The sequence below is a fragment of the Ammospiza nelsoni genome, chromosome 18 (assembly GCF_027579445.1).
Source record: "Ammospiza nelsoni isolate bAmmNel1 chromosome 18, bAmmNel1.pri, whole genome shotgun sequence".
In the NCBI taxonomy this organism is placed as follows: domain Eukaryota; kingdom Metazoa; phylum Chordata; class Aves; order Passeriformes; family Passerellidae; genus Ammospiza; species Ammospiza nelsoni.
The window spans coordinates 12743314-12764278 of record NC_080650.1 but is presented as its reverse complement, the minus strand read 5'-3'; the positions used below and the strand labels follow the sequence as shown (position 1 = coordinate 12764278).

Below are 20965 nucleotides of genomic sequence, written 5' to 3'. Positions count from 1 at the left end.
CTCCTGCCCTGCAGGAAGGCAGGATAATCACTTCCCTTCTCTCTCCAGCAGCAGACAATAGGTGCAGTCCTGGAGAAAACAGGCAGTGAGCGGGGTTTTCCAGAGCGGATAGAACAAAACTGCCAAGGGAGCTCTGAAATGGAGAAGTTGTGTTTGTATCCGGGGCTGGGCTGGGCTGGGCTGTGCTGAAGGTCACCCTGTGTTCCTCCTCCTGCTGTGCTGGGCACCAGGACCTCCTGGTGGGAGCTGTTCCCTCCGTGCTCTCCCTAACAGTTCCAGCCAAGCCCCTCTACCGGCACTCCAGCAAGAAAACTTCCCCCTGGAAATCACTTCTATGGAGCCTTGCCAGCCTGTTTCCATCTAAATCCGAGGGATGAATGCTGCAGCAGACTGTGTGTATGGAGATCTGCTACAAAACAAGCTCCATCACAGCCTTCCAGTTCAGTGGCAAGGACTGGTGGGGCCTGGCTGCCAGAAAAATCTGGAAGTAGCTTGAGTTGCTGATTTTAAGGAGCCTCATTCTCTCTTCCTTTTGGCACCTTGAGAAGGATCCTTCCAATACCCCCTGCTCTGGGCTGAGAGGGAGGAAATGGAGCTCTGGGCTCTGGAGGAGGGATGGACCTGACCCTGGCAGGCCTTACCCAGGACAGGTCCCAGCACATCCCAGTCTCCTCCAGATCCTTTGGTGTGTTATTTTTGGGAGAGCCAGGCTGGTTTTACCTGTCTGGGGTGCTGTGGATGGTGACTCTGAGGTGACACAGTGGTGGGATCTGCAGGGCAGGGACAGCTCTGGAGAGGGACACAGATCCCTGTGGATGCCCCAGTGCTTCCCAGCACAACCCTCCTGCAGTCCCAGTATCCAGCCCTCCTGGAATGCCAGTGCCATCCCAGTACAGCCCCACTGTGGCTGGCTGGTCCTGCTACAGCCCCCTTATACAGGTCCCAGTACAGCTCTGCTGTGGCTCACACTGGTCCCAGTACAGCCCTGTTATATCTCATCCACATCCCAGTACAGCTGTGTTGTATCTCATATCTCATACCAATCCCAGTATGGCGTGTTATGGCCCAGTACTGGTCCCAGTACAGCTCATTATGGCTCATACTGGCCTCAACAGAGCTCATTATATCTCATGCAGAACCCAGTACAGCCCAGTTCTGTCTCATACTGGTCCCAGTCTATCCTGTTGTGTCCTGTACTGATCCCAATACAGCCCTGTAAAGTCTCATACTGGTCCCAGTCCATCCAATTATGTCTCAAACTGGTTCCAATCCAGCCTGTTATGTCTCATACTGGTCCCAGTACAGCTCCATTATGTCTCATACTGGTCCCAGTCCATCCCGTTATGTCTCGTAGTCTCATACTGGTTCCAATCCAGTCCGTTATGTCTCGTACTGGTCCCAGTCCCTCCCGTTATGTCTCATACTGGTCCCAGTCCGTCCCGTTATGTCCTGTACTGGTCCCAGTGCCTCCCGTTATGTCTCGTACTGGTCCCAGCGCCTCCCGCCCCAGCGCTGCCCCACTGCCGGCGCACGGAGCCCCGCCCCTCACCGACACCCGCCGGCATTTGACGGACAGCTCTCCTCGTCCTCTCGACCAATCAGCTCCGGGGGCGGGCTTTCCTTCCCGCACTCCTGGCGGTTGATTGGCCGAGTCTCTGCTCCCGCCCAATGGCGGTGCAGGGAGGGGGCGTGGCCGAGGCGGGGCGTGGCCGCCGCCGTGTCCCGGCATGGCGGAGCGGCCGCGCCGCCGCTGAGGCGCCGCCATGGCCAAGAGCCGCGGGGGCGGCGGGCCCAGCTCGCCCGGCGGGCGCAGCCTGGCGGGCACCCGCGAGAGCCTCGCCGACCCTGGCGGCGATGAGCTTAGCTCGCTCGGCTCCGACTCCGAGATCAACGGCGGCGGCCCCGAGGAGCGGCGCGTCGATAAGTTCGGCTTCATCGTGGGCAGCCGCGGCGCCGAGGGGACGTGAGTGGGGCCGTGAGGGGGGACCATGAGGGGGGCTGGGGCCGGAGCCGTGAGGGGCCGGGGGGACACTGGGGCACCGAGGCGCAGAGGAGCCGCCCCAGGCCCGGCCCAGTCGCCTCCGGCCGCTCGGCCCCCGCAGGGCCGGGCCTGGGGCTGGGCCGGGCCGGCCGCGGCTCTCCCCGCCCCGGGGGGTTTGTCCCCGCCGCCCCCGGGCTGGGCGCGGGGCCGCCGGGACCGCTGGGACCGCTGTCAGGCATCGCTCGTGCCCGCGGCGGAGGCCGCAGCAGCCGGGATGTGAACAAGGGAGCCGGGCTGGACCTGCGGGTGTTCAGCCTGGAGGAGAGAAGGCTCCGAGCAGAGCTTAGAACCCGTTCTAGTGCCTAAAGGGGCTGCAAGGGAAGCTGGACTCCTGCCTTTGGACAAGGACCTGGAGTGACAGGATAAGGAGGAATGGTTTCCTTCTGTCAGAAGGCAGGGTTAGATATGATATCTGGGAGAAATCGTTCTGTTTGAGAGTGCTGGGGCCCTGGCACAGGGTGCCCAGAGCAGCTGTGGCTGCCCCTGGATCCCTGGCAGTGCCCAAGGCCCGGCTGGATGGGACTTGGAGCACCCTGGGACAGTGGAAGGTGTCCCTGCCCAGGGCAGGGGTGGCATTGGATGAGCTTTAAGGTCCCTTCCAACCCAAACCATTCCATGATGCTGTGATGGCTGTGTGAAGAGCCCCAAAAGCTGTTCCAGCTGTCCCATCTCCCTCTGAAGAGGGCGAATGGCTGGGAAGTGGTGTCCACCCCATTTGGGATTGGGAGCTGCCAGCACACGAGGTCAGTGTCTGCTCAGCTCCAGGCACTTATTCCCGTGGACTTTTGGCCTCTGTCAAGCCAAGGAGACCAGGCCGTGGTGTCTTTGCAAGGAGCCCTTGTTGGCAGTGCTGGGCACCATGGTCACCCCGCTCTGCCGGAGGAAACCCTCGGAGGAAGTGAGGCTAACCCGAGGCGCTGGGCCCCAGGGCGGTGCTGACACCCAGGAATGTGCTGTTGCTGTCGAGCTGGTTCGGCAGCGTGTTTGGCGTTTGCCTTCCTGGCCCTGCTTTCACAGCAACGCCCAGAGAAAGTCGGGGTGGCAGTGGGAGCAGCGCGTGGCAGCCCGGACACTGCCTGGAGCACACTCCCTGGGCTTTGCCCACCTGAGTGCTCCGGTGCCAGCCGTGCCTCAGTTTCCCTGTCTGTGAGGAGCAGTGTTCACCCCCTGTGGCCTGTGGGTGTTTCTGGGTGGGTCTGTGGGGTGAAAAGGTGCTGGAGGTTGGAATGTTGGCGCTGGGCAAGGTGCATCACTCCGGGTGATAAACCTTATCCCTCGGCGCTGCGGGAGTGGTGTGGCCTCTCCTTCCCGTGGTGCTGCACCCTGTCCTGAGCACACACCACATTTAGGGGACACTTGTCCTGGCTGTCATTCCTGTACCTGTCCCTGGGGTGGGTGTCCCTGTCCCTGCAGCAGCAGCTCTGGACGAAGGTCGTGGTGCTGGAGGCCAGTGGCTGCTCCCAGGGGTGCTGACAGTCACTGGGGACTGAGGCTCCTGCAGCACCCCACAGATGTGCTGGGGCCCAATCCTGCCCTGCTCCTTTATTGGTTCACCGTCTGTCCAGGCGGGGATGAAGGGGAATGTGTGACCTCCTGCTGTGGCTGCCGGAGTTGGGTTTGCACAGGAAGGGCAGGCAGGGTATCCGAGCATCCATGGAGGGTGTGAGGGCACCGCGAAGGGCCGAGCTGTGGGGATGTCACCCGGCGTGGATGCAGAGCAGCGCATTCCCAGCACAGGGCATCCCGTCACTTCCCCGCCTGGAGTGCCCCCACCCTCCCGCCTGGGCCATATGAAACGCAGCCGGTCCTCGCTCCCTGCCCGCTGCCAAGCAGCCATCAGCTGGGAACAGCTTCCAGTCTGTGCTGGCAGAGCTCCAGCCGGCCCGCAGCCAGCTCCTGCATCCAGCGTCCCGAGCTTCCCACGCCTCGCGGAGCCCCGGCTGGAGGCCAGCGCTGCCTCCATCCCCGTGCCGGGCTGGGGAGCTGCCGGCCATGCCTGGCCGTGCCGGGGAGGGTGGGGAGCCAAGCAAAGCAGATCCTTTGGGAGCGGGTTTGCTCTCGGAACAATCGCGCTCGCCCCGTCCGACCCGCTGCGGTGGGTGGGACTGGGCTGGAAGGGCTGGGCAGGGCGCGGGGCAGCGCTGCCAGCTGGATGCGGCCCTGGGCTCACCCTGCCGCAGCTTTCCGGCTCGGCATGTGGAGGGAGGGAGGGAGGAGGCAGGGCCTGCATGTCCTGTGGTGGGGCCGGCTGCTGGAGGATGCTCAGCACCAGGCCGCTGGCCTCGGGTCCTCAGGAAGGATCTGACTCTTCCTGAGATTGGCGTGGCCACAGGACAGTGCGGAGCAGAGCCTGGGAAGGCATTGAGTCTGCACTGATGGCTTGGAGGAGCGTCTGCTCTCCTTGGGTGTCCCTGCCTGGGCCTGCCTGTCACCCATCTCTGCGCAGATGTGGTGCCATGGGGGGTTGGAGGCTGCAGTGCCATCTTCAGCATCCCCCCAGCATCCCCCTGCCTCAGCAGGGTTAAGTCGGATTCCCTGGCTAGACTGAGCCGTTTCTGGAAAACACTCCCCTCCCTCCTCAGGGACCCTGCTCCGGGCTCGGCGCCGGGCCTGGAGCAGCGCCAGGCGTTGGGAGCGCAGTGTGGCTGGGGCTGTGTGAATGACACGGTGCTCATGGCCCCGGCCCTCTCCGTGTGCAGCTGGGCCTGCCACAGGGATCAGGTCTTGCTCACGCTTCACCTTCCTGCCGTGTCCCTGGGGATGCCGCAGCACGTGCTGCGTGCGGTGCAGGCTGCTCCCGAGAGCTTTGAGCTGATCTGCTGCTGCAGTGACTTCACTCACGGGTGGCGAGCGCTTCCGGCAGCTGCGAGCGTGCCCTGAGCCCTGTGCCCTGAGGGCTGCAGCCACCTGGGCATGGGGGGCACCCAGGGTGCTCGGGAGGCCAGAGGGTCAGCACCATGGGGACGGCCAGGCACCCACTGACCGGCCTCTTCCTCCCGGTCCCACAGGCTGGAGGAGGTGCCCTTGGAGGTGCTGCGGCAGCGGGAGTCCAAGTGGCTGGATATGCTCAACAACTGGGACAAGTGGATGGCCAAGAAACACAAGAAGGTAAGTGACAGTCATGTCACCTCTGAGAGGTGGCAGTGAGGGACAGCCAGGCACAGCAGTGTCCCTTTGGGGCAGCCTGGTGTCACTGGTTCCCTGCAGAGAGGCATCTGTGTGCCTTTGGGTGATGCTGTTGGCTTGAATGGGCTGTTCACTGCCCTTGGAAACTGGAACTTGGAGCCCACTTCTGCCTCCAGCTCTTCCCTGCCGGGCTGGAGCCTTCCTAGGCCTTCTTTGGCTGCCTGCAGGCAGCCATGGGAATTGTTTGCTCATGGAAACTTCTGTTCTGAGCATCTTGCAGACCAAAAAAAGCTCGGTGTAGGAAATGTTTGAGTCTGACGCGCGTGACATTGGTCTGCAAACGGGGGTCCCTGGGAGACTCCTGGTGAGCTGGCTCTGTGGCTTGGTTTGCTGGGCTCCCTGATCCCTGAGCCTGCAGATGAGGCAGGAGTTGGGATGCAGCAAGTCCAGGGTTGCTGCTGTGTGTCTGCTGGGAGCAGTGAGGCTGCTGGCATGGGACAGCTGTGCCAGAGAGTGCCAAAGGGCCTTCTCCTCATCCTCCTCCCCATGCTGGCAGAGTCTCCTCAGTGTGCCAGAGTGCTGTCCCTGCTGGTGAATGACACTGGAAACCCTCATCTGTTTCTTGGCTGCTCTTAAGGGATTTGGGAGAGATTTCTGGGCCACGGCAGGTGGGTGCTTTGTTCCACGGGCAATTTCTGCCACTCTCCAGCCATGTGCCACAGAGTGCCCGCTGGGATGGGCAGAGGGCTCCAGCTGGCACAGCAGCTCCCTTGTGCTTGGGCCGAGCCTCTGGGAGTCTCCATGGGGCTGATGTGCTGTATGGTCTGTCCTGCAGCAAAAATCCATGCCTGGAGCTTTGGAGAGGCTGCTCTGGAATGCTGCTCTGTGCCTGTATCCCTGGGGCTGCTCAGGGAAGGCTGCCAGGCCTGGCCTTGGATGCTGTCAACTATCCTTGGTCTGGCAGGAGCCTGCTTGGTGCAGGTCCCTGCTGCTCTGGGGGAGCTCCCTGAGCCTGTGAAAAACCCCAGCACTTTTCTGGCTGCCTCACAGGGTTGGCAGGCAGCCCGTGGATCCCTGGGCCAGCTCCTGCCGGGCTTGCTCACACCTGCGCTGCTCCAGCATCCCAAACGCTCCCTGCCTGGCCCTGATCCCAGCAGAGCCTGACCCCACATCCCTCCTGGAGCTGCACTGTGCCAGCACCGTGTGCTGGGAGCAGGGCAGACGTGTGGGTGGGCAGCTCCCACTGCTCTCCCAGCCCGGGCAGCGCTCCAACTTCACCTTGCTTTCAGCCTCCCTCAGCCCAGACACACTCCAGATCACAGTGGGATCGTGGGGGTGATGGCAGCACCCCACGTGGGTCCAAGGGGATGAGCTGCTCAGCCCTGGCAGCGCTGGCCCAGCCAGCTGGAGGGGCTGCCCAGCCAAAACCCAGCGAGGCAGTTTCCTTCCTGGCAGCTCAGTCAGCAGGAAGGGGAGCTGGCTGGAAATGGGAGCTGTCAGCAGCCATGGAGCTGCCCACAGCAGCCCTGGGCATCGTCCGCTGTGTTTCCTGCCAGCACAAAGGGACCTGCCCGTGCAAACAACCACTGAGGGAGCAGCAAACCCCCTGGGGAGGTGATGGTGCTGTTCTTGGAAACAGCCACCTGCTCCTCAGCTGCTCCAGCAAGCAGGGAAACACAGCCCTGGGCAGGCAGGAGAGGATTTGGGAGCTGTTGGCCACTGCTCTCAGAGCTCTGGCCCAGCTGGCATGTGCCACCCGAGCAGGGACATGAGGAGGGGAGGCTGTGCTGGGGTTTGCAGGGTGTTGTGGGGGGTGACTGTGCTGAAAGCACCAGGCTTGTGGGGCCCACCTTGCTGCATACCCTGGCTGAAGACTGTGGGGAAAAGGACACATAAGGTTGTGGAGCTGCTGGAGAGAGTCCAGAGGAGGCACCAGAGATGCTCTGAGGGCTGGAGCCCCTCTGCTCTGGAGCCAGGCTGGGAGAGCTGGGGGTGCTCACCTGGAGAGGAGAAGGCTCCAGGGAGAGCTCAGAGCCCCTTGCAGGGCCTGAAGGGGCTCCAGGAGAGCTGGAGAGGGGCTGGGGACAAGGGATGGAGGGACAGGACACAGGGAATGGCTCCCAGTGCCAGAGGGCAGGGCTGGATGGGATATTGGGAATTGGGAATTGTTCCCTGTGAGGGTGGGCAGGCCCTGGCACAGGGTGCCCAGAGCAGCTGTGGCTGCCTCTGGCAGTATCCAAAGCTAGGCTGGACAGGGCTTGGAGTACCCTGGGACAGTGGAAGGTGACCCTGCCCATGGAATGAGATGGTCTTTAATGTCCCTGCCAACCCAAACCATTGCATCACTGTGTGATTTGGGGCTGCTGCTGTGATGAGGAGTTGCAGTGGGATTTTTGGGGGCTCTGTTTTGGTCCCTGCTGGTGCAGGCAGCACCAGGGCTAAGCTGGCTCAGCTCCCCACGCAGGGTAGGCACCGACTGCCTCGCCTGGACTTTGGTCCTGGCTGGTGCCCAGTGCCAGGGAAACCAGGGGCACAGGAAACTGTGGGCATGGAGCTGGCTCCAGGGGCCTCAGGATCTGGCCATGCACGGAGACAGAACCACACCTGCCCTTCTGCCCAGGATGAGCAGGTGGAAAGGCTGAGACACTTGTCAGGGTGCACATCCCTGCTTTCCATGGCCCCACAGGGGTGTGGGGGACTGGACTGGGGGCTGGGGAACCTCCTCTGTGTCCTCAGTGCTTCCCATGTGGGACAGAGCCACTCACTCCCCACCTTGACTCCAGAGTTTGCTTTTCTAGCTCCCAGCAGGATCTGCCTTTGAGGCAGTGCCAGGCTTGTTTGGAGCTGTTTGCAAGCCACAAAGCCTCTGCTGGGCCTCTGGCAGCTCCCCCGTGCTGCTGGGGCTTGACTGCCATTCCAGCTGGCATCCCTGCATCCCAGGGGCTCAGGGACACTGCTCCTTGTTTGGGATCAGCAGGGGACCAGCCTGTGGCCGTGGTGCTGGCCTGGCTGCCCCCTTGCCCCGGGACTCTCTTTGTTTCCAGCACTCTGTGTCCCCTGACGCTGTGTCTGTGTGTCTGTCCTGCAGATCCGGCTGCGCTGCCAGAAGGGGATCCCGCCCTCGCTGCGGGGCCGTGCCTGGCAGTACCTGTCTGGGAGCAAGGTCAAGCTGGAGCAGAACATGGGCAAGTTTGATGTGAGTCCTGCTGGGAACCCTCCTGCACCACCGGGGAGGGGGCACTGCTGGCGTGGCTCCTGTCACCAGGGAGGGGGGCACTGCTGGCGTGGCTCCTGCTCGGGCTTGGGTGTTTGTTGGCAACTCAGAAATCTTGTGGGGGGTGTCAAGGGTGTTGCTCACCCCAATCTTGCCCTCCCCAGGAACTGGACCTCCTCACAGGAGATCCGAAGTGGCTGGATGTCATCGAGCGGGATCTCCACCGGCAGTTCCCCTTCCATGAGATGTTCGTCTCACGTGGAGGCCATGGGTATGTGAGTCCAGCCCTCAGCAGCCATGGATGGGGTGGGCACTGTCTGTCCCAGCTCATGGAGCCACACTCATGTGCCCAGTGTCCTCCCTATACTCCCACAGTCACAGAGCATCCACTGGCTGAAAACAGGATGGCTCAGGCCAGCTCTGACACCCAGTGGGGTGGGAATTGCCATGACAGGAGGGCAGAGGGAGCAGGTGGCAGCCTGTGCCCTCCATTTCACCAGGAAAATGCTGCTCCCAATGTGTTGGGGAGCAGCTGTGCCCCTGTGCTTGCTGCTGGGTCCCTGCCTGTCCATGGCTCACCCTGGGCAGGGTGGTTGTATCCATGGCTCGAGTCCCAGATCCAGGCAGGATCTGCGCTCTGCTGTGTCCTGCAGCCCTGGGGTTGTGTGGAAAAGGGATCCCAGCCAGGGACTGAGCCAGGCTCAGCCTGGCATGCACGGGGAAGGCTGCTGGGCCACGTGCATGCTGTATGCCTAGCTGTGTGTGACTGGTGTGCCCAGCTGTGTGTGCCCAGCTGTGTGTGTGTGCCATGTGCCCAGCTGTGTGTGCCCAGCTGTGCCTGCTGTGTGTGCCCAGCTGTGCCTGCTGTGTATGCCTAGCTGTGCCATGTGCCCGGTGTGCCCAGCTGTGTGTGCCGTGTGCCCAGCTGTGTGCCCAGCTGTGTGCCATGTGTGCCCAGCTGTGTGTGCCGTGTGCCCAGCTGTGCCGTGTGCCCAGCTGTGTGTGCCCACCTGTGCGTGCCGTGTGTGCCATGTGTGTGCCCAGCTGTGCGTGCTGTGTGTGCCCAGCTGTGCATGCTGTGTGCCCAGCTGTGTGTGCCCAGCTGTGTGTGCCATGTGTGCCTAGCTGTGTGTGCCATGTGTGCCCAGCTGTGTGTGCCCAGCTGTGTGTGCCATGTGTGCCTAGCTGTGTGTGCCATGTGTGCCCAGCTGTGCATGCCCAGCTGTGTGTGCCGTGTGTGCCCAGCTGTGCGTGCTGTGTGCCCAGCTGTGTGTGCCGTGTGTGCCCAGCTGTGCGCACCGCGTGCCCAGCTGTGCCCGGTGTCCCCGCAGGCAGCAGGACCTGTTCCGGGTGCTGAAGGCGTACACGCTGTACCGCCCAGAGGAGGGGTACTGCCAGGCCCAGGCGCCCATCGCCGCCGTCCTGCTCATGCACATGCCAGCTGAGGTACGGGCACGCGGCTCCGGGACAGAGCTGGCACCTCCCGGGGGGTGTGGGGCCCCTTGGGGGGTGCTGATGGGAGGGGTGCCCGGCTCAGGGCTGCTCAAAGTGCCCCAGGGGTGCTCTGCTGCTCCCCACCCTCTCCCGTGGTCCCTGGGAGCAGGGAGTGGGTCACAGGGATGTCCTCTGGGTGCTCACCTGCTGTCCCTTGGCTTGCAGCAAGCGTTCTGGTGCCTGGTGCAGATCTGTGAGAAGTACCTCCCTGGCTACTACAGCGAGAAACTGGTGAGTAAAGGGCTCATGGTACTTTCAGCAGTGGCAGGGACCTGCAGGGTGCTGCATGTGGGTTGGGGCAACCCCCAGGATCAATCTGGGTTGGGGATGGAGGGATCAGGAGCAGCCCTGGGGTGAAGGACTTTGGGGTGCTGCTGGGTGAGGGTTGGCCATGCCCTGGCCGTGTGTCCTGGGCTGAGCCCCCAGTGTGGGCAGCAGGGGAGGGAGGATTCTGTCCCTCTGCCCTGCTCAGGTGAGACCCCACCTGCAGAGCTGGCCCAGCACAGGAGGGACCTGGAGCTGCTGGAGCAAGTCTAGAGGAATCCATGGAGCCCCTCTGCTCTGGAGCCAGGCTGGGAGAGCTGGGGGTGCTCACCTGGAGAGGAGAAGGCTCCAGGGAGAGCTCAGAGCCCCTGGCAGGGCCTGAAGGGGCTCCAGGAGAGCTGGAGAGGGACTGAGGACAAGGGATGGAGGGACAGGACACAGGGAATGGCTCCCAGTGCCAGAGGGCAGGGCTGGATGGGATATTGGGAATTGGGAATTGTTCCGTGGCAGGGTGGGCAGGCCCTGGCACAGGGTGCCCAGAGCAGCTGTGGCTGCCCCTGGATCCCTGGCAGTGCCCAAGGCCAGGCTGGATGGCACTGGGAGCAGCCTGGGACAGTGGAAGGTACCACATGGCAGTTGGGTGGAATGTGATGAGTTTTAATGTCCCTTCCAAACCATTCCATGATTCTGAATCTCCCGGCCAAAAACTTCAGCTCCTCACCCTGGGGAAAGAAAGGGGTCTGTGGAGGGGCTGGGTATCGCCAGAGTGTCCCTGTTGTGCTGAGGCTCCCTGAAGCATTTCACATGCAGGGATGGGGGTCTCAGTGCAGCATCCATGGGACACAGCTCTGCTCGAATCAGGTGTAGAGGGTTGGCTGCCCCTGCTGGGGGGCACTGGGGGCTGATCCAGGGCTGGGGTACTCACTGGGATGCTGCTCCCTGTCCCTGCAGGAAGCCATCCAGCTGGACGGACAGATCCTCTTCTCCCTGCTGCACAAGGTGTCACCTGTGGCCTACAAGCACCTGAGCAAGCAGAAGATCGACCCCATCCTGTACATGACGGAGTGGTTCATGTGCGCCTTCTCCCGCACGCTGCCCTGGAGCTCCGTGCTGCGCGTCTGGGACATGTTCTTCTGTGAAGGTGGGAGCTCCCACCATCCTCATCGTCATCATCCTCCTCATGGGGTGGCTGCACTCCCCATGGCCATGGGACCTGAGCAGGGCAGGTTTGGGGCAGCCACATGCCTGGGGTGGAGGTGGGCTGTGTTCCTGGGGGTTAGGAGGTATGTACATCCCAAATTCTCCCTCTTGCATGTCCTATTAGTGGGACTGGATCTGCTGCCCCACAGCATTTGAGGGACATGGTGGCAGTGTCACCCTGTCCTGCCTGGTGCTCACTGCCTCACATCTCCTCTTGCAGGAGTGAAGATCATCTTCCGGGTGGGCCTGGTGCTGCTCAAACACACCCTGGGCTCCTCGGACAAGCTCAAATCCTGCCAGGGCCAGTATGAGACCATGGAGAGGCTGAGGGCCCTCAGCCCCAAAATCATGCAGGAGGCCTTCCTGGTGCAGGAGGTGAGGTGCTGGGGGCGGTCTGGGGGGCCAGTGCTGCCAGACTGGGCTGTCCCTGGGTGGGTGGAGCATGGGCAGCAGCTCCCAAAAGGCTTGGTTAGCAGTGGCCTGTGCCCTGAGGGGGATCCCACACCCAGCCCCGGTGGCGCTGTCGCTGATGGCACAAGTGTCCCCGCAGGTCATCGAGCTGCCGGTGACGGAGCGTCAGATCGAGCGGGAGCACCTGATCCAGCTGAAGAAGTGGCGGGAGACGCACGGAGAGCTGCAGTGCAAGTCCCCCCCGCGCCTGCACGGCGCCAAGGCCATCAGCGAGGCGGAGCCCGCGCCGCGCAAGGCGCTGGAGCCCGTGCCCTCCATCATCGTTTCCCCCGGGCCCGCCCCCGTGCCCAAGGCCCGCAAGAGCAAGGAGAAGAGCCGGGAAAAGGGCCCGGCCAGTCCTGCCAACGGCCCCGGGGCCGAGGGCAACGGGGCGCCTGGCACGACCCGGGAGCTGCTGCACCCCCAGGTCTCCCCCCACCACCAGTCCAAGGAGAGCCTGAGCTCCCGGGAGAGCGAGGACACGTACTTGTAGGGCCCGGCCCACCCCCGGGCAGCCGGGCTCAGCGGGGCTGCGCACGGACCCGGGCGCGACGACACCGAGGGGGACCCCTGGCACCCGGCGCTGGGGGCTCTGAGCTGGAGGGATGGGACAGGGGGGCTCTGCGGCCCCGTGAGAACAGCGTGGCCCTCTCGGGGCATCCGTGGAGCTTGGCCAGGTGTGGTGACCAAAGGGGACACCGTGGGTCTGCGCTGGGTGCCCACCCCGCAGGGTGCTGGCACCACGAGCGGTGGGAGCCCGGGCAGGGGGTGGCTGAGCCACCCGAGCTCCCTCCCCACACTGGGGGGCTGGGCTGCCCCTCGGGCCCTTCTCCCCGTCCCAGAGCCCCTCGACCCATCACCCCCCGGGTCCCCCCTGTGGCCCCCACCCTGCGCCAGCCGGGCAGCCCCAGCCCCGGCTCCCGAGCACTTAGGCCTGGCACAGGGCACTGGGGGTACACGAGGAGCCCTGGGACCCCTCGCCCCCTCTTATCTAGTGAGGATATATCAAGCTGTAGCCCTTTATGTAGTACCCAACTTACCTACTCACTGAGCCTATTTATTATTCCTCCGAGGCAGGACAGGGACCGAGGCAGGATGCACTAGAGGCAGCGGGATTTGATGCCGAGTTTTGGGGCTAAAGCCCCCCCATCCCATCCCCTCCCACCCCCAAGTTGCCCACAGCTCAGGGGGAGTGTTTACCCTGCCAGGGCTCACCCCACCACTGCTGCCCCCCCGGGCCCAGCACAGGTGAGACGGGGTGGCTGAGCAGCAGCCAGGTGCTCCCTGGTTGTGGGGTCCCCTCTGCCCCCCCTGCCCTCCCGAGGGTGGGTGGTGGCTTTGTAAAATAAAGCGGGAAAAGCAGTTTTGTACAAAGGGGTCAATAAAGCGAGTGTGTAAAGGCGCAGCCCTGGCTCCCACCTCTCTTGGCCTGGGATGGGGGTGGAGGGTGGCAGGAGGCAAGGGTGGTGTCACCTCACGCTTGCTGCACCAGTACCAGCTTCGGGGGGCATCTGGACCCTTCCCATGGTTCTCTGTCCCTGTGGAGCATCCCATTTGCATCCCCTGCATCCCGTTTGCACTGGGCACTGACCCTGGCATGCACCCTTCCCTGGGTCCCATCTTCCCTGGCTGCCCTTGTCCTGGGGGGCAGGTGCTGGGCAGTGACCTGGGACTGGCCACGCTGCTGTCACTGCTCTGTCACTGCAAAGGGTGGCCCAGCCCTGCTGTCTCACCCAGCCTTGGGGCTGCCCGTTTGAAGTGGAATGGGAGGAGACTGAGACCTGCCCCAACTTGTGATAGTGGTGGCTGCCAGGCTCTGGTGCGCTCCCATCCCAGCACCCAGGCCTTTCCCCCTCTCCCACTGGCACAGTTCCTGTGGCTGAACAGGGCCAGGGACCCCTAATTAATTCCATGACACCCCAGAACTCAGTTTCCCATCCAAGATGGTGCCCAGGCCATCTCTCTCCTTCTTCTGGCAGGCAGGAATTCTGCCCAAACCTTCATTCCTCCCTCCAGAACTCCCTTTTCCTGGGGGTGGCCCTGGTTTGGTGAATTCCCTCTCCAGGCCTGGTGTTGAGCATGTGGGACCCGGTTGGGTGCAGGGGTTGGGGGTGGAATGGGGCTCCCAGAGGGTCTCCTTGGGCACCCCCAGGGCTGCAGTTCGGGGGTACCCCGGGACTCGAGTTGGAACTGCTCCAGACACCCCGCGGGGCTGAATTTGGGTGGGTTTGGGCACCATGGAGTTCTGTACTGGGGCTGGTTCCGGGGCTCCGGTGCGGCTATCCCGGGGCTCCGAACCGGGCTGCTCCCGGGGTGCCGGGCCCGGCTCGCTGCCTCTCTCGCGGTGCGGGGCGGTGGCGGGCCTGTCCCGGGGCAGTGCCGGGTCGGGTCCCGGGGCGATGCTGGGCGGTCCCGGCCCAGGCAGGCGGTCACAGGGCGGTCCCAGCGAGATGCGCAGCGTTCCCGGATCGGTCCCCGGGCGGTCACGGGGCGTGGACGAACGGCGGCGGGGCGGTCCCAGGGCGGTTCCGGGGCGATGCGAGGCGGTCCCGGGGCAAGGCGGGGCGGGCCTGGGCCGGTCCCGCGGCGATGCGGGGCGGTTCCGGGGCGGGCCCGTGTCCGCCCTTATAGCGGCGGCGGCGGCGGCTCCCGGGGCGGCGCGGCCGCCATGGACCTGCACATCCTGGAGCACCGGGTGCGGGTGCTGAGCCTGGCCCGCCGCGGGCTCTGGCTCTACACCCACCCGCTGCTCAAGCTGCTCTTCCTGCCCCAGCGCTGCCGGTACCGGCCTTTCTCCCCCACCACCCTCCTCCTCCTCCTCTTCTTCCCCCTCCGACTCCCGGCCCCGGGAGACGCTGGCGTTTTTGAGGTCTGCAGCACCGATTTTTTCTGCTTCAGATGCAAGTTCTTCAGCCTGACGGAGACCCCCGAGGACTACACGGTCATGCTGGACGAGGAGGGCTTCAAAGGTACCGAGCAGGGCGGGCTGGCACCGCGGGCACCACTGTGCGCGTCCCCAGCCCGGCTCCGCGCCTGGGCCCAGGGAGCGAGTCCCGGCTTGTGCTTGGCTCCCTCGGAACGTGCCCGTCCCGTCCCCTCGGCGCCTGCGCCGGGGATGTGCCGGCTTGCCCGGCCGAGGCTCTCCGGCGTGGCTGCCCTCGCTCCGGCAGCCCCTCCCGGGCAGAGGTGCCCCCCGGCTCGTGGCACCGGGCCGAGGTGCCTCCCGAAGCCCGGGTGCTCCCGGCAGGGCGCAGGCACCTCCCGGGATGCCCGCGGGCAGCGCTCCAGGCTCTGGCAGCGCTCCTGTCATCATTCCCGCGTCCGATTTCATCCCGTCCCTCCTCCCTGCGAGGGCCAGCTGGCGCTTTGGCAGAGGAGGGCAAAGCGCAGGCCCAGCCAGGCTGGCAGGGTGAGCCCTGTCCGGCAGCAGGGTCAGCTTTTGGGGTGTCCTGGGGCGGTTTGATCCCTTCCAAGCCATTCCCTCTCCCAGGGAGGTGCCATTGGTGACCCGGCGTGTGCCGTGCATCACCTTCGCCGCCAGCCCTGCCCCGGTACCGGCCCGACGGGCCGAGCCGGAGGGTCCGGATCCCGGCCCGCCTCCCCGCGCCCAAACCTTCCTGCCTTGGCCGCAGGAGCTGGGCACAGCGGAGCCTTGGCCGTGACCCAGGGAACGAGGGGCAGCGCTCCGGCCACGGGCACTCACGGCCGGCTCCCAGGCTCAGCTCCTTGTGCTGTGGAGCGGGACCATGTCCCGGGCTCTCCCCGCTCCCAGAGCCAGAGCTGTTCCCCATGTATTGTTTTATTTTGGGGCCTGCACACGAATATTCCTCAATCCCGAGGGGAGGGCGGGAAGTGCTGAACAATGGCCCCGCAGTGCCCTGTGAACCCCCCTTGGTTGGGGGCTGCGGTGTCCCCCGCTGCCAGGCTGGAAGGGGACCCCCAGCAGAGGAGAGCTGCTCCCCCCATTCCTTTGGGATCAGGATAAAGCCCTGGGGTGGGTGACACAGGGACAGCGAGGTCCCCTTGCATTCAGCCTCGCCCAGAGTGGTGTTGAAAAGCAATTAAACGCTGAGCTCTGGGACCGGTCCCCATGTCCCCGAGTCCGTGTCCCGCCCCCCTGTTCCCAGCACTGGGCGCTGGGCCGGAGCCGAGGCTGTTCTGGCGCTTCCTGCACAGGAACAGGCGCTGGGAACACCCGCCGGGGCCTGGATCCGGCCCCGCTCCGCCCTGCCCGGCCGGGTTTGGGAGCGGGGTGCAGAGCCTGTCCCCTCAGGGGTCCCCTCAGTGCGTGCTGGACCCTCCCGTGTGACATCCCCCCCACCACTGGTGTGATGAGTCTGGGGTCTCAGCCGGGCTTGGGCACCGGGTGCCCACGGAAGGGCTGTGGGCTTGTGTGACCTCCCATGGGAGCTGCTCCCACCTTTCCTGCATGGGAGGGATGGACTGGAGACCCCTGGGGGCCCTGGCCCGTCCCGTGCTGGGAAGGGGAGCCCAGAGAGGAGGGGACAGCCTGGCTGAATCCTGGGGTGCCCCAGCAGTGCCAGCCCCGCTCCTGGGCAGGAGGGTGGGAGGCAGGAACAGCTGGCCTATGCTCACCCTGCCAACACCCGCAGATTTTTGGGAAGCATCTGTGCCCCTCTGCCAGCCTGGGCTCTCTCCACCATGTGCTGGGAACCCCAGGGCAGCGGGGTGACCCTCCCCTTGTCCCCTCCAATGCCCTGTGTGCATCCCTGAACATCTCTGGTGATGGGCACGGGGCTCGGGGCTCTTTGGGGGTAGAGGATGAGCTGGGCAGCCCCACGGCCCTGGTGGTGCTGGTTTTGGGGTGCAATGCCAACATCCCCCTGCACCCAGCCTGGGGTGCTGGCACAGGGAGGAGAGACACATCTTGGGGTTTGGGGGGCTTAGCCTTGGCCCCCCGGTCCCTATGGCCAAATCCCAGGGCGGGGCAGCTGAGCCCTGTCTGGCTCGTTCCACCTTGGATCTGCACCCCAAACCAGCGTCCCCACACCTGGGGCTGATCCAAACCAGCGTCCCCACACCTGGGGCTGATCCAAACCAGCGTCCCCACACCTGGGGCTGATCCTGCCTGGGGCATCAGCCAGGGGACAGTGTGGCACGCAGTGCCTGAGCTGGCCCTGGCTCTGTGGCTGTGCCCAGCCCTGCAGAGCCACCTGCCTCAGTGTCCCTTGTCCCCTGCAGAGCTGCCACCCTCGGAGTTCATGCAGGTGGCAGATTCCACGTGGCTGGTGCTCAGCGTGGTGTCCAACGGGCGGGAGCCGCCCGGCTGCCAGGCCACCGGTGTCACCAAGATCGCGCGCTCGGTCATCGCGCCGCTGGCCGAGCACCACGTCTCGGTGCTGATGCTCTCCACGTACCAGACCGACTTCATCCTGGTGAGTGGCACAGGGCACGGGGACACCCGGCTGGCTGTCCCAGGGCCCCTCTGTGCCCCGAGGAGGGTGGCAGTGCTGATCCTGCCCCGGTGCAGGTGCGGGAGCGGGACCTGCCCGTGGTGATCCACACGCTGGCCGGGGAGTTCGACATCTACAAGGAGGAGGGTGGCGAGTGTGTCCCTGTCACCTGCGATGACGTCAGCAACGGCTTCCTCAAGCCCAAGCCACGTGAGTGACACTGGGCTCTCTGTCCCCTAGGGCCACCCAGGTGCTCCAGCACAGCCCGTGGTACCCATTTCCTTGAGGGGCCTCCAGAGCCACCCTGTCCCAGGGCCACCCAGTCCCCAGTGAGATGATCCATCTCCCACCAGTAGAACCCACATCTTTGGGGGACCTCCAAGGCCACCCTGTCCCCAGACCACACTGTCCCAAAGCCATCCAGTCCTTGCCAAGATGCTGCTCCCATGGGTGGTTCCCACATCCTGGGGGACCCCCATGATCACCCTGTCCCCTGCCAAGGTGCTCCTGCTCCCACCAGTGGTGCCTGCACGTCTGAGGGACCCCACTGGAGATGCTCCAGTTCCCACTGGAGATGCCCATTTTGGGGCCACCCAGTCCCCACCGAGATGCTGCAGCTCCCAGCCGTGGTACCCACATCCTTTGGGACTTGGGGCTGCGGGCGCGGTGGCCACAGGGTGGCACTGCGGGACTGTCCCCGAGCTGTCCCCAGGCCTGACGCGCCGCCGTTCCCCTGCCAGCCGCCAGCCCCACGCTGCACCCGGTGCAGAGCCCCCAGACGCGCTTTTGTGTCCTCACGGTGGCCCCCGACACGCTGCCCGCCATCGCCACCATGCTCATCGACGTCCTCTTCTACTCCCACAAGTGAGTCCCGGGGATGGGGACGTGGGGGCGGCCTCTGGCCTGGTGCCACCTGAACTCTGGTGACACTGCTCCCTGCCATTGGTCCCAGCGGGTTTTCAGACTCTGGGTGTGTTTTCCAAACTGGTTTTGTCACCCACAGTGAGGGGTGGGAACCCCGAGGTGACACAAGGGACAAAGCCACCATTGTACCAAATCCCATTTGGAGACTAAAGCAGGAGGGGGTGGGTTTGGGAAAGGCAGTGGGAATGGTGCTGGTGGGAGGAAATGCTCCTGGTGGGGTTCTCCAGTGTCCCCTGGGATGGGGTCCCTGCTGGTGGCATGCTCCTGCTCCAGAGTGACCCTGTCCTTTTGAGAGTGCCCCAAAACCTATTGTCACCTGTGAGCTGCAGACCCTGTGGGGACACCCTCTCCCCCACCCTGCAGCACCCAGCACGATGCTCAGACACCCAGAGCCACCACCAAACCCTTCTGCTCCCCATTTTGGGGGTGTGACCCCTCTCAGTGTCCCCTTGTCCCTCGCAGCCCCCCGTGGGATGCAGCCCCCGGCAGCCAGGACCTGGACTCCATCACCTTCTTCTCCTTCTCCCTCATCGAGGGCTACATCTCCATCGTGATGGATGCCGACACTCAGAAGCGGTAGGTGCCACCCCGGGGCCGTCTGTCCCTCTGTCCCAGGCTCTGGGGGCTCAGGGAGGGGGTGACACTTGCCTTTGTCCCCTCAGCTTCCCCAGTGACCTGCTGCTGACCAGCTCCACGGGCGAGCTGTGGCGCATGGTGCGCATCGGGGGGCAGCCCCTCGGCTTCGGTGAGTGTGCCCGTGCTGGCCGTGTCCCCTCCTGTGCCACTGCCACCCAGGGGGTGCTGTGGGGCACTGCTGTCCCCGCATGTCCCCGTGGCAGTGACCCGAGGCCCCTTTGTCCCCAGACGAGTGTGGCATCGTGGCGCAGATCGCGGAGCCGCTGGCGGCCGCCGACATCTCGGCCTATTACATCAGCACCTTCAACTTCGATCATGCCCTGGTGAGCCCTGCCCCTCCCCGGGCACCCCTGCCAGCCCTGGGGTGTCCCCTGAGGCTGACACCCCCTCTGTGCCCCGCAGGTCCCCGAGGAGGGCATTGCTGAGGTGATCCAGCTGCTGCAGCAGCGGCAGGAGAGCGGCAGATAGCGCCTGGCTGTCCCCAGGCTGGCTGTCCCCAGGCTGGCTGTCCCAGCGTGGTGTCCCCCTGCTCCCCACCCCTGTCATTAATTGCTCACTTTAATGATCCCCCAGCACAGAGCCGGGCTCAGCGTCGCTCCCTCTGTGCTGGGGCTGTGGTGGCTTTGGGGACGTGGTGGCCTTGTGGCAGTGGGCACAAGGAGAAGGGCAGTCCCTGGTGCCATCCTCTCCCTCTGGCCTAGCCAGGGTGGGGTGGGTGGCCCAGGTGGAGGGGACACAGGGGGGACATGCCAAAGAGCAGTGCTGTGCCACCGTGGTGCTATAGGGGACAGCCTGGGGCTGATGGCACGCGTCCCCTTGGGAAGGGAGCGCTGGCCACGATGCTCAAGGACAGCCCTGGAGCAGCCCCATGGAGGGGAGAGCACTCCTGGAGCTGGGATTACCCCTGGCACCCAAAATTCTCCAAGGGGGCAGTGGGGTGCTCTGGTTCAATGCCAGCCCTGGCTGTCACCTGTCATGGAGGGGTAAAAGTGACTCCCAGCCCCTCACAAGTTGTATTTTCACATAGTTTTTGATAAGTCAATAAAATTCTTATTATTTTTATTTCTGTGTAGCCCAGGGAGGTTGCTCAGAGCTGGTCTCTGTGTTGGTGGCAGGGGCTGGGATGGGACAGAGTCTGGCTGGGACACGGCCACTTTCTCTGCTCTGTAGTTTGGGTGAAAAAATGGCTTAAAGCTGCAGCCCCCAGCAAATCACTGACCCTGGGGAAACCCAGACCCACATTTATGCCCTCCCCCTGCCCCACAGCGGGCCAGACTGGAGGGAAACTGAGGCAGGAGCTTGACCCCAGGCCTGGGGGTGTCCCTGTCACACTGCCACCATGTCCCCACATCCTCTTCCCTTGCTGGCAGCTTGGCATCCTGTGCCAAAGTGGGGTGCACGGGGTGGGGGCTGCAGCCAGGGGTGCCCCCAGAGGGACCTGGCCCTCAGCCAGACCCAGCACGAGCTTGGTGGGACCTCTGCTCCCATCGTGTCCCCAAACCAGGGATGAGGCTGGCAGGACCTCTGCTCCCACCCTGTCCCCAAAGCCATCCCCTGCTCTCCCTCATTCCGGGCAGGGCTGTGCCCCCCTCCTGGCACGTCGTGCCCACGTCAGCCCCGGGCTCTTGCAGCCTCCAGCTTCCTGCCAGCTCCACGGGCTCTCTCCTTCCTGTCTCGCTCCCCTCTCCGAGTCATGGGACGCCGCTGACGCTCCCGCGATGAAGAAACTGCTGCTGGCCCTGCGGTCACCGCAGCTATTTCTGTCCCCTGCTATTGCACAGCCCTGGCCACAGCGGGGTGGCCACGCCATGGGGTCCTGCTGGCCCAGCCCAGGGGGTGACAGGGCCATATGGGGGGACAGGGCCAGCTGTGGGCAGGGGAGAGCTCTCCCTGATCACCCTCATGGCAGGGCATGGATGGGATGGGACGGATGGACGGATGGATGGACGGATGGATGGATGGATGGACGGACGGACGGATGGATGATCATATGGATAGACAGGTTAATGCATAGCTGAACAGGTGGAGGAATTGGATGGATGGATGGATGGATGGATGGATGGATGGATGGATGGATGGATGGATGGATGGATGGATGATCATATGGATAGACAGGTTAATGCATAGCTGAACAGGTGGAGGAATTGGATGGATGGACGGACGGACGGACACACAAGTGGACAGCCTGTCGCGGCAGCCTGA

General features: G+C 64.3%; 2 protein-coding genes across 2 annotated transcripts; both read left to right on the top strand.

Annotated features, from left to right (window-relative positions):
- The first annotated feature begins 1714 nt into the window (after positions 1-1714).
- TBC1D10A (TBC1 domain family member 10A) lies at positions 1715-13194 on the top strand. Its single transcript, XM_059485363.1, has 9 exons — positions 1715-1963; positions 5050-5149; positions 8256-8363; positions 8546-8652; positions 9713-9827; positions 10041-10106; positions 11091-11280; positions 11560-11714; positions 11890-13194. The coding sequence occupies exons 1-9, from the start codon at positions 1764-1766 to the stop codon at positions 12280-12282; spliced, it is 1434 nt and encodes a 477-aa protein (XP_059341346.1). The 5' UTR covers positions 1715-1763; the 3' UTR covers positions 12283-13194.
- Positions 13195-14438: 1244 nt separating this feature from the next.
- On the top strand, positions 14439-19825 carry CASTOR1 (cytosolic arginine sensor for mTORC1 subunit 1). The gene is made up of 9 exons (XM_059485198.1): positions 14439-14570; positions 14688-14758; positions 16992-17185; positions 17281-17413; positions 17944-18067; positions 18590-18703; positions 18790-18872; positions 18992-19086; positions 19166-19825. The coding sequence occupies exons 1-9, from the start codon at positions 14458-14460 to the stop codon at positions 19229-19231; spliced, it is 993 nt and encodes a 330-aa protein (XP_059341181.1). The 5' UTR covers positions 14439-14457; the 3' UTR covers positions 19232-19825.
- Positions 19826-20965: the final 1140 nt, after the last annotated feature.